This window comes from Ctenopharyngodon idella, chromosome 10, assembly GCF_019924925.1.
Source record: "Ctenopharyngodon idella isolate HZGC_01 chromosome 10, HZGC01, whole genome shotgun sequence".
NCBI classification, from domain to species: domain Eukaryota; kingdom Metazoa; phylum Chordata; class Actinopteri; order Cypriniformes; family Xenocyprididae; genus Ctenopharyngodon; species Ctenopharyngodon idella.
Genome location: NC_067229.1, coordinates 42,677,406 through 42,688,192, shown reverse-complemented (window position 1 = coordinate 42,688,192; position 10,787 = coordinate 42,677,406). Strand labels below are relative to the sequence as shown.

Sequence of the window (10,787 nt, the reverse complement as noted above, 5' to 3'; positions counted from 1 at the left end):
AAGACGAGTAAGCTCAGAAGCATGCCTTCTCCATCGTTTTTGATTCCTGTTCTCTTGGTGTATCTTCTGAACTATGTTGCAATGGTGGATGCACTATTTTTCTTCTCCGATCCTGCCCAGCGAATGTCCCGTTGATGACACGATGTCTGGTAAAGAGTATAGAAAAAAACGGAAAGTGAAGTATACCCGGGGCTTAATGCTTGCAGGTGGCCCGGAGAGAGTGAGAAAAAGGGAGAAAATTCCGTCTGCTCACTCTCCATGTGTTCCGGCTCGCAAACGTTACCCCAAGTGTCCGTATCGTGAGCTGTCTCGGCAACTGCAGAAACGTAATGGCGGGGGTTGTACACGTGTCAAGCGCAAAACTTTCAAACGCAGGCTATCACAGTGTTGACAGTCTGAGCATGCTGAAGGCCCAAACATTGCACGCACCTGTCATGAGTGTCTCCTCCTGCAATGAACCTGTTGCATGGATCAGTGCATCTCCTATAACTCATCGTGTCCGCTTGAGAGGAGTGGAAACTGCTCTGAAAAGTAGCAAAGAACACAACAAAAATGCTAATTTCCTGAAGGAAATTAAATCTGATGAAATCGCTCATAGCACGCTGATATGAGCATGCGTGACGTATTTCTTGGGGCAGTGCTAAGCGCTACTGGTCAATAAATGGCGTGATGGTATAAGGGCATCAGACATTTGTCACACTGTAGGTGTTCCCATTGCGACGGTACGTAGTAGTAGTAATTTAGCAGACAAATAATCACAGGGTTTTATAATAGGTTTAGAGGGAGCTATGGCAGACAACACAACCCTTATGAAAATTAACGATGGTTTTACTACATGAAAAAACAAAAAACATGATTACTATAGTTAAACCATGGTAACAGTAAAACTATAATTATACAAATGGTAATCAATCCGCTAAAAAAAACTTGCAAACTTTACTTTTACTATAATAAAACCATGGTTAATTTTCGTAAGAATATGACTCATGATAATGCAACAACGTTCAGTGTTTTTTTATAAAGATATTGTCATGATGTAGTTATTATTCTATTATTTTTGACATTTAGGCAATTTAGAAAATATTGTTTTGTTAAATGTAAATTTTTAAGTTATTTTAAGATAAAACAGTAACACATTGTCCTAATGTAATACTTCAAATGTAATTAAAATAAAATATTATGTGCAAACAAATTACAATGAGGTGGTTGTTTTCCAACAAAGTGAAGACAGTTCTGTTCACAACAGTAGACATTCTGACGAAAAAGTGACAGGTACAAAAAAATTACTGAAAAAAGTAAAAGTAAAAAGTGTACTTTTGCCATCTCTGGTGACAAGACACGTAGTCATCCATTTCTCAGAAACACCATACTATATCAATCGCGACAAGTGCTGTGACTTGCTGATCTGACCTTTTATAAAAAAGGTGTGTTTATTGTTGGGGATTTAGATTATTTGATCTGCCAGTTTCTACAAAGTCTAATAATATAAATTATAATATAATATATTGGTTTTACAATAGCTATTATCTTATTCTGAAAGGGTCAGAGTTAATGTTAAATGTATGTCCCTTTTAAAAATAACTTGTTCACATGCTCTTCAATTGAATTATGCACTTTCATTTATTTGAAAATAGTCAATAACATTAAACATTATAGACATTCTTTTAAATGTTAACAATAGTAAAATAGAAGTCCAATGACAATTTTGATCAGAAGAATCCAGAAATACAATGAACAATTAGTTCTTTTTTTTTATGCATTTAAGTAAGTACTGTAGTTACGCTCCATTAATTTCTTATTTCGAGGAAACTTGACTAACAGGGAAGGAAGTAATTATTATTCAGCACACGGAGGAGATTCCTGCTCCTGCTGAACTCAAACACCTTTGTCCCACTGAAGAGATAAATGTTCCCTGGAAGAAAAGAAGTCAGTGAACTTTATGAAATTGTACTTTCATGCCAGAATTGAGTCTTTGGATTGTTACAGATTTGTAGAAGAGGAAGTTAGAAACACCTACCATTGAATAGATGGGCTGCTGTAACCTCTGCAGTCACCCCTCGAAATCCAACTTTTAGTCGTTTGGGATACCCTTTGTCCATCTTCTTCATCATCTCATCATAGCTACCGAAAAAGGGAAATTTTACATTCTTATGTCTTTTCGGAACAAATTTTAAGGGCTTCTCTTTATGATACAGCATTTGACCCACCTATAGTAATATATGTCAAAGAAGAGCAGTGTTTTTCCTGAGTTTTTGTCGTGGACGGCAGCACTAACTTTTTTCACAGATGGTGGCAGACCAAAGCTGCTGAGAGTCTTGGGATAGCCAGGTTCAACATTGTTTCCATTAAAAGCCCAGACTTGTCTTCCTATAAATAAATACAGGCCACAATGAGAGTTTGTAAATGGAATACAGAGATTGGAAAATGGAATTTGTAGTTGCCAAATTTTTTAAGAAAGATACCTTTGAAAAAGAAAACTTTATCTTGCACTGGATCCTCATAAGCAGCATCTATATTATCCGGGGCATTTGGCCAGAAACTCTTGATCTGAAGTTGCGACACACTTCTGCTCGGAGAACTACGCCAGAAAAAGCTGCACAGAGACACATTAAGTCAATCCATTTAATTTTTTTAGGTGTATATATATATATATACACACACACAGGATTGTTATGTTTTGGTGTATTACCTATCCTTGAAGAACATTGTTTCTCCCCTAAAAGTTGTAACTGCATCCAAGATCAGGTTAAAGTTACATGCTTTAGTAGTCGTTTGAACAGGTGGATCTGATGGGAATACCACATAGTAAACAAACAATTGATTATATTTGACTCAAAGATTATAGATGTACACTTAAAGATCATATGCTTACAGATTGACTGAATCCCTGTGATGTCATCAGAGTGCAGAGAGAAACGATCCGGATCAGTGAAGCTGTATATGGGAAACATCAGAGAGCCAGGAACATTGGAATGAAAAAGACCCAAAGAGTGACCAAATTCATGGGCTGCCACCAAGAACAGGATATAACTTGCTGAGGAATCAAGTAGAACAGTTTAGGTACAAATTAAAAAGTTTAATTGACGCTTTGTTACATGAAATCAAAGTAGTGCCAAAGTTGAAGCTCTGAAAACAAAAAAATGACCTCCTGATGAGCGGAAGGTGAAAACCTCATCATCATCGAAATGTGCATCTCCACCAATTCCAGGGGAGGGAGCAAAAGCATGAGCCAAAGTGCCTTGTGGTCCATCAAATGGGTAAGCATCACCATGATCTGTAGGAAAGTGTTATAGTTTTACATTTAGGAGTTTTATATGTATAAATTTGCAAAATTCTCTTTTTAATGGAAGTGATTCACTGTTAGCCCAAATATTCACATCCCTTCTATAATAATTTTACTGATCAATGTTTCATATATTATTATTACAACTGTGAGTTAGAATCCAAAATATTGCCAAGTTTAAATTTAGTTAAAATAATCAATCAAAATGAAAAGCACATAGTTAATAAACAATATATGAACAGATAAATGGATAGATGAAACTTACCTTTTGTAGCAAAGGAGATCATGATGTCAGCTGTGCCGTTGTAGATTCGGGTGAATCTCAGAGGACTGACATCTGCCCACACTTGTAGGGCCCTTCTGATGGAATCATCCACCTCTGCTACTGACATGTCAGGGGTGTAGTTCTCAATCCTGTGGAAAAGGCCCATAGTCTGTATCTGCATCTTTTTTCTGTGAAGCCAAAGGAGCTGATATTATACCTGTAAGTGAGCATGTTGGTCTGCCATTTAGGTCTGCCTTCAAACGTGGAGTACGCAGCAACATCTGGAACTCCACACCGGGGCTTCTTCATCACCTCCAGTGTTTCTATGTCCAGCGTTCCAGTGACATTGAGCCCAAAAAACCTCTGCATCTCTTTCAATTTCTCGGGCAGTGGATTTATCTCCGGCTGTTTGCCTTCAACAACATGAGTGTTATATTTCAGATTGTAGAAGCTCTTCAGGTAATCCTAATGAACACAAAAAGAAGAAAATAGAAGAAATAGGCCTATGACCAAAGACAAAACAAGCAAATATATATATATATATATATTAACCCCAAACCTTTGCAATGTCATAATCATTAGCAGGCTGTTCAATCGGTCCTGCGTGAATAACAAGCACCAGGCTTGCAAAAAAACACAGCTGGCGGTGAATCCTCCTCATGTTGTGAGTTGTTTCTTACGCTCTTGTGCTTTTCTTCTGACGGACAAGTGTCTGATGAAGACTTATATATTCTTAAAATGGTGAGGTGTTGAGGCACATGTGAAATGATCAGTCACAAACTTCTGTGAGTAACCCATCAAACTGACAGGCAAGACAATAACAACCTCGCCCAGATATTTGTATTTTTTGTCTTTCTTAAGCCTTTATTTAACGGCAACATTTCTATGTGTTTCTATGTATTATAAACACAAACAAGGGCAACATGGTAATAATGTTTTTAAAAATGCTTTACAGGATGGTCTTATTCAACTTAAATTAACTAAGTCCAATATAAAACCCCCAGTGCGTATAGCAAAATCAGGAAGAAAGTAGTTTTTAAATAAAATTTAAATAAATGTAATGGTTTTTGCAGCGAATTTTGGCAATGGCTATTTATACTTTTTACTCATAAAAACATAGTTTAAACATTTTTTACCTAGGTAAAAAATAGAATGAAAAATCTTATATTATTAATTACTGTAAATGGTAATATAACTTACATTTAACCAGTAAGAAAGTTAGTTATAAATTGCTGAAATATTTACAATTAAACCACCTCCTCTCATATCCTCAAAAGGAAAATGGTGACTTTATTTACTTATAAAATAGTAAAAGTTGTATTTTTTAGGGTTAGGGTTTCCATTAGAGTTGGTTTGTACTAATTGCACTTTGCTTAATTTCAGAACAAAGGAAATCAATGGGAAATCCCCAAATTAGAGAAAAAAGCTTGGCAGGTATGTGCAAAGACAGTGAAGTGTGCTTGCTATAATGGCAACCGTTGTCACTCTTTATTGTCAGACGAATGAGTAATATTTTATAATGATGACTGAGGCTTTATTATATAAGCACCATATCATGAAAGTGGTCCATATGACTTGTGCAGTGTATTTCAATTCTTCTGAAGCCTTATGAAAATTCTGTATTGGGAACAGATTAAAATTTATGCCAATCATTCAACAGCAAGTGGGACGCCAACTGTGTTGAATTGCAGAGACATGCATCCACAAGTTAGTTTAACACTTAGTTATAGTTCAGCCAAAAATGAAAATTCTGTCATCATTTACTCACCCTCAAGTTGTTCCAAACCTGTATGAGTTTCTTTCATATGTTGAACACAAAAGAAGATATTTTCAAGAAATCTGGTAACCAAACAGTTGACAGTAGCCATTGACTGCCATAGAATTTCTTTCCGATATATGGAACAGAATTTTCTTTTTTGGCTGAACTATCCCTTTAACAGGTCTGTATAACTTTTATATTTTATACACAATACAAAATGTGAGGGTCTATGGTGGGTGCATGCGAAGACTCTTTTTATTACTATTATTATTTAACATTTATGGGTAGCCAAACAGTTGGAAAAAATAGAAAAAATAATATGAAAGTCAGTGGAGCCCATCAACTGTTTGGTTACTGACATTCGTCAAAATATCTTCTTTTGTGTTCAGCAGAAGAGAGAAATTCATACAGGTTTGGAACAACTTGAGGGTGAGTAAATGAAATGAGTAAATGAGTAAATTTTCATTTTTGGGTGAACTATCCCTTTAAGATCGAATTCTTATTTACAAAAACAGCCTGGGAGGAGAACAAAAAATCTCCTGCATTGACATGAGCTAAAAAGAAAATTATGGGTGGTGGAAATATAGAACATGGAGGTTCGAATGAGTCAGTAGGACACCAAAGAGGTGATTCTGGATTTGGATGACATATATATGGAGAATGTTGCAGTAAACATCTTAAACTGTCATTAAATTAATGTTACATTGACATCGCCCTTGAAAACAGCTGATATGTCCTTTGTTCTTATCCCAAACACAAGAGTTTTTTTCTTTTTAGGTGTGTAGGAAATGTTTCCTGCCTTAAACATGTTGACAAACAATATGACAAAAAAATTATGTGAATATACAAGGGACAGTATATGTTGTATAAACATTTTTAATTTGTGTGTGTAAAACATTATTAAAAATATTTTGGTGGAAGTTTTAAATCAGATGTTATAATTAGATGTTATATCTAAGAGACAAGAGAATCTGCTAATTCAACATCCATCAACATGACCACAAATCAAATTAAAAAAAAAAAAAAATTTAACTGAAATTTTTTTTGTTCTGTCATTTCCGTGTATTTTTACACTGTAGATAATTGTACTGCAGATAATATTTAATTGGATAACCAATCCTGTGTCTCAGTCTCCCCTACTTTACACTCCCACATTTGGTGTCAGGCAAAATGAATAAACAGGCAAAAATAATAAATAACATAAACAAGATTGTTCAGATTGTTTTTCAAACTGATCAAATCTTTATTTTGAAATTGCATCAATCAGAACAAAAGTTTTTGCACTTGTTGCACATACACTCTTTTAAACGATACAAGACGATCTATAAATTTTTCAGTAAAAATACATTAAAAAGTTAATAAGTTACTCAATAATTTACTTAAAATACTGACGGTTCAGATTTTCCTTCAGACAGGCAGTATATTAATGAGCTTTAAAGAAAAACTCAACATTAACTGATTAACATGGCAGGAAATAATTGTTGTTCAGAACACGGAACAGCTTGTTGTTGTGGGAGCCAAACTCGAAAACCTTTGATCCGCTGAAGAGATAGTTGAAACCTAAAAATGATCATGAAAGACAGAGTTAGATGGAATTTTATTTTAGATTTTCTCTTTTTACATTTTGTAAAACCCTCACCTTTGTACTGGAAGGCTGCGGTCACCTTCCCTGTCATTCCAGGGAAAACAACTTCCACCGGTTTGGGATAACCTTTCTCCATTCTGCGTTGTTCCTCATCATAACTGCACAAAATAAATTCTCGTTACTTGAAGATTCTGAAAAAAATGACCAGGCTAACTCGATCGGACTGATTTACTGACCTATAAATCTGTCCGTCAACGAAAAACAGGATTTTGTAGCTGGTCTCATCATAGAGGACTGCGTTGATTTTCTTCACTTTTTTTGGCAAACGGAACATGCTGAGACTCTGGGGATAACCCTGTGCCACATCATAACCATAGAGAGCCCAGACCTTCTCTCCTGAGGTGCGACAACATGTTCAAATTATATTTCATTTCTCATATGACATGTATTTATCTTCACTCTAAAAAAATAAAGGTTCTTTATTGGCATCTATGGTTCCATGAAGAACCTTTAACACTCAAGGAACCTTTCCAATGGACAAAAGTTTCTTTACAGCGGAAAAAGGTTCTTTCGATTATTAAAATGTTCCTAAAATGGTTCTTTTCAGTAAACAGTTCTTTGGGGAACCCATTAAGTTTCTTCTATGGCATCGCTGTGAAAACCCACATTTGGAACTTCTTTTGAAAGAGTGTTTCAGTTTTTTTTATTCATATGGATTTTACCTTCGATAAGGAAGACTTTGTCCTCCAGTGGACTCTCAAATGCTGCATCGATATATTCTGGAATCTCAGGCCAGAAGCTTTTAATGAGATGTAGTTCAGCGGTTGTGCTCAGGGGATAACTGCGCCAGAAGAAGCTGCAAAATAAAGACACCAGCGGGTCAGATCCGACTCGTCTTAAGTATCATAAGCATCATAACTATCATAAGCTCACATCCACATCAGAAAGCATTTCTGTTTCTGTTTACCTGCCCTTGAAGAACATAATCTCTCCGCGGAGCATGGTGACAGCGTCCAGGACCAGATTGGGATCACATGTGTTTGGGGTAACTGGTGGTGTGGGTTTTGTATCATCAGGGTTGATATCAGGGTTTCGTCCTGTTTGATAAAAATGTCAAATCATTACAAACACCACTTTCAAGGTCTTTTAAGCCATCACCAGTATTTGTAATTTGTAATATTTTACCATAAAGAGACTGGATTCCGTTGACATCATCTTGAGGGAGGGAGAAGGTATCGACGTCTCTGTAAACGTAGGTAGGATACATCAGTGCACCCGGATCCCGGGAATGTTCAAGACCTAGAGAGTGTCCGAACTCATGGGCAGCAACCAGGAACAAATTGTAGCCTGAGGAATACAGTAAGTGGGATTGTGAATACAGTTGGTTTTTATTTTAAGCATTGGTACAAATTGTAGACTTTTCCAGATGAACCCTAACCTTCAGGAGATCTGTACAAGAACGTCTCATCATCGTCAAAATGGGCGTCACCACCGAGGCCCTCATATGGAGGGAAGGCATGAGCCAGAAAACCATTTGGTCCGTCAAAGGGGTAACCATCCCGATGATCTGGAAAGAAGAGGAGATTAGTTTTAAAAGCACTCTTAATAATAAATGTAAAAATAAAACATTTATTGTGAGCAGCTGATAAAACATATTACAATATAAATATACTTTCATATATATACATATTTATATACATACACACACATATGCTTTTAAGTATAGTATATTTGTATAATTTCAAAGTTAAAATATCTTAAAAATCCTTAAACAAAATAGACTTGTTTTGTGCTATATTAAAATTTGATTTCATAGATTTTGTCTTACTGCATTGGCAGACTTTTTCACTTGTTTCTTAACTGTTTTATATTCAAAAAGAAGTAAAGAAACCTACCAGTGCAAAAAGACAAAATCTCACACTACAAACACATTCTCTGAAAACAAGTCTTAATGGTACATTTATCTCGCTTCAATTATTTTTTTTGATATTTTAACTGGAAAATAAGACTTTTTTAAGACTAATTTTTCAAAGTTACAAAAAATAAGAGATTTCAGTGAAGTGACAGTAAAATTTTTATACATCTTTCATGTACTCTACATCCACATTTAGTCCATTATTTTTAGGTGTATTTTCTACAAAAAATCCCACTTTTTCTCATGCATCATCTTTACTATCATCTCGCTAATGATTAGTTTAAAAAAAAACTGACCTCCAACAACAAAGGAGACCATGATGTCAGCTGTGCCGCTGTAGATACGGGTGAATCTCAGAGGAGTGACATCTGCCCACACTTGCAGGGCCTTTTTGATGGAATCATCCACTTCTGCTACTGACATGTCAGGAGTGTAGTTCTCAATCCTAGGAAAAAAGACAGCAAAATAAATGTTTCAAGTCCTTTTTAAATGGTTTTGTGTTAAACGAGTGTTAGCAGGTCTTACCTGTAGGTCAGATCATGTTTTTTCCACTTGTAGTCCCCTGCAAAAGTGGAGTATGCCGCAACATCTGGAACTCCACAGCGTGACTTCTTCATCACATCCAGCGTCTCTTCATTCAGCTTGCCTGTTACTGTGAGTCCAAAAAACTGCTGCATCTCTTTCAACCTCAAACTCATGGCACTGGAGCGTCTTTCAGTGTCAGAAGAGGTCTGCTTTGGCAGGCCATATAATCTATTCAGGTAATTCTGAAAAAAAAAAAAAAAATTAATCAAAGTTAGTTTGCAAACTGTATCTTATAGAGATGACAAACTAGTTAACAGTACATTCAGTGTGCAAATTACCTCAGCAATGGTCTCTTGGTCTTTATCAGCAGGTGGCGCTATTGGGTTGGTGTAACCAGAAACCGCCAAAGCGATAAGAACGCACAGCTTGTAGAAGCTCTTCATGTTGCTTCTCCTTCAAGAACCGAATGCTGTCTGTGTTTTGCTCCCCTCTTAAATACTCCACAAAGGGACTGGTTGTGCAATACGAGATTGAGTCACATATCGCACCTTCCGCCACAGAAAAGGGGAATCAGGGAATGACATACCTCCAAACACAGATGTTTTAGCAATAGTTTCTACTTAATATTGAAATCATGTAAACTATAAAGGAAATATTTCAATGCCTATAATTAAATCTCCTTGTGTCATTTACATTAAAAAATAATTTATATAAAAAATATTTACACTACACTGTAAAAAATTATTTTCATGATTTGTTATCACAACTTTTTTTTCTTTTGTCAAATTAACTTAGATAATTAATGTGGTTTGGATAACAATATTTTGAGTTTCTATTTATTAAACCAATCTCCTTTGTAGTATTAACTCAAATTTTTAATTTCAACGAACTCAAAAGTTTAATTCAACCAGCTAACAAACTTTTTTAAGTTGAACCAACAATAATTTTTTACAGTGTAGGAGTAGACAACTCTTGACCAACCCAGAGACTCCCTAAAATATTATTCCATTTTGCAGCTGATAATAATACTGTATATTTGAGCAGATAATATAATATTCACATTTTCTTATTTTAACAATATATGAGAATATAAAAATGCTAGATAAATAATTTTTTTCCCATCAACACTAACTTTTATTAATGGAATTAACGATCATTGTGCCATTTCATTTGAGATTTAAGTTTAAATGGTTTTATTCTATGTCATACTCTATAGAAGCATCAATCTGATATATAACTTTAGAAAAAAAATATAGATAAAAATTATATTTAGAATTTATACAGAATTTTTGAATGTATTTTTAAAGACATTTCTGTTATTAAATTTTTTTTTTTATCAAACCAGACACCAAAGTGTATTGCAAAATGTATAAAAAGTATTATCTTCCTTCATTCCAAGAATTTGAAATTTTATAAAACTTACAGAGAAACTGAAAAAAAAAACTGTAAATGCAT

General features: G+C 35.1%; 2 protein-coding genes across 2 annotated transcripts; both read right to left on the bottom strand.

The window, feature by feature from the left end:
- Positions 1-1,814: 1,814 nt before the first annotated feature.
- Positions 1,815-3,932, bottom strand: LOC127521222 (collagenase 3-like). The gene is made up of 9 exons (XM_051910324.1): positions 3,766-3,932; positions 3,549-3,697; positions 3,146-3,274; positions 2,873-3,034; positions 2,690-2,786; positions 2,463-2,593; positions 2,208-2,367; positions 2,018-2,121; positions 1,815-1,912 (listed from the first exon to the last, which is right to left on the bottom strand). The coding sequence occupies exons 1-9, from the start codon at positions 3,915-3,917 to the stop codon at positions 1,815-1,817; spliced, it is 1,182 nt and encodes a 393-aa protein (XP_051766284.1). The 5' UTR covers positions 3,918-3,932.
- Positions 3,933-6,526: 2,594 nt separating this feature from the next.
- mmp13a (matrix metallopeptidase 13a) lies at positions 6,527-9,904 on the bottom strand. The gene is made up of 10 exons (XM_051910314.1): positions 9,671-9,904; positions 9,333-9,574; positions 9,104-9,252; positions 8,331-8,459; positions 8,078-8,239; positions 7,860-7,989; positions 7,615-7,748; positions 7,129-7,288; positions 6,947-7,050; positions 6,527-6,867 (listed from the first exon to the last, which is right to left on the bottom strand). The coding sequence occupies exons 1-10, from the start codon at positions 9,773-9,775 to the stop codon at positions 6,767-6,769; spliced, it is 1,416 nt and encodes a 471-aa protein (XP_051766274.1). The 5' UTR covers positions 9,776-9,904; the 3' UTR covers positions 6,527-6,766.
- Between the last annotated feature and the right edge of the window lie 883 nt (positions 9,905-10,787).

Coding starts and splice junctions, on each gene's coding strand:
- LOC127521222 (XM_051910324.1), bottom strand. CDS start 3,917: ATGCAGAGGTTTTTTGGGCTCAATGTCACTGGAACGCTGGACATAGAA. Junction 3,698..3,765: donor ACCAACATGCTCACTTACAG/GTATAATATCAG, acceptor CCTTTTCCACAG/GATTGAGAACTACACCCCTG. Junction 3,035..3,145: donor CACCTTCCGCTCATCAGGAG/GTCATTTTTTTG, acceptor TTGATTCCTCAG/CAAGTTATATCCTGTTCTTG.
- mmp13a (XM_051910314.1), bottom strand. CDS start 9,775: ATGAAGAGCTTCTACAAGCTGTGCGTTCTTATCGCTTTGGCGGTTTCT. Junction 8,460..9,103: donor GGTCTCCTTTGTTGTTGGAG/GTCAGTTTTTTT, acceptor TCTTCTTTCCAG/ATCATCGGGATGGTTACCCC. Junction 8,240..8,330: donor CTTGTACAGATCTCCTGAAG/GTTAGGGTTCAT, acceptor TGTATTCCTCAG/GCTACAATTTGTTCCTGGTT.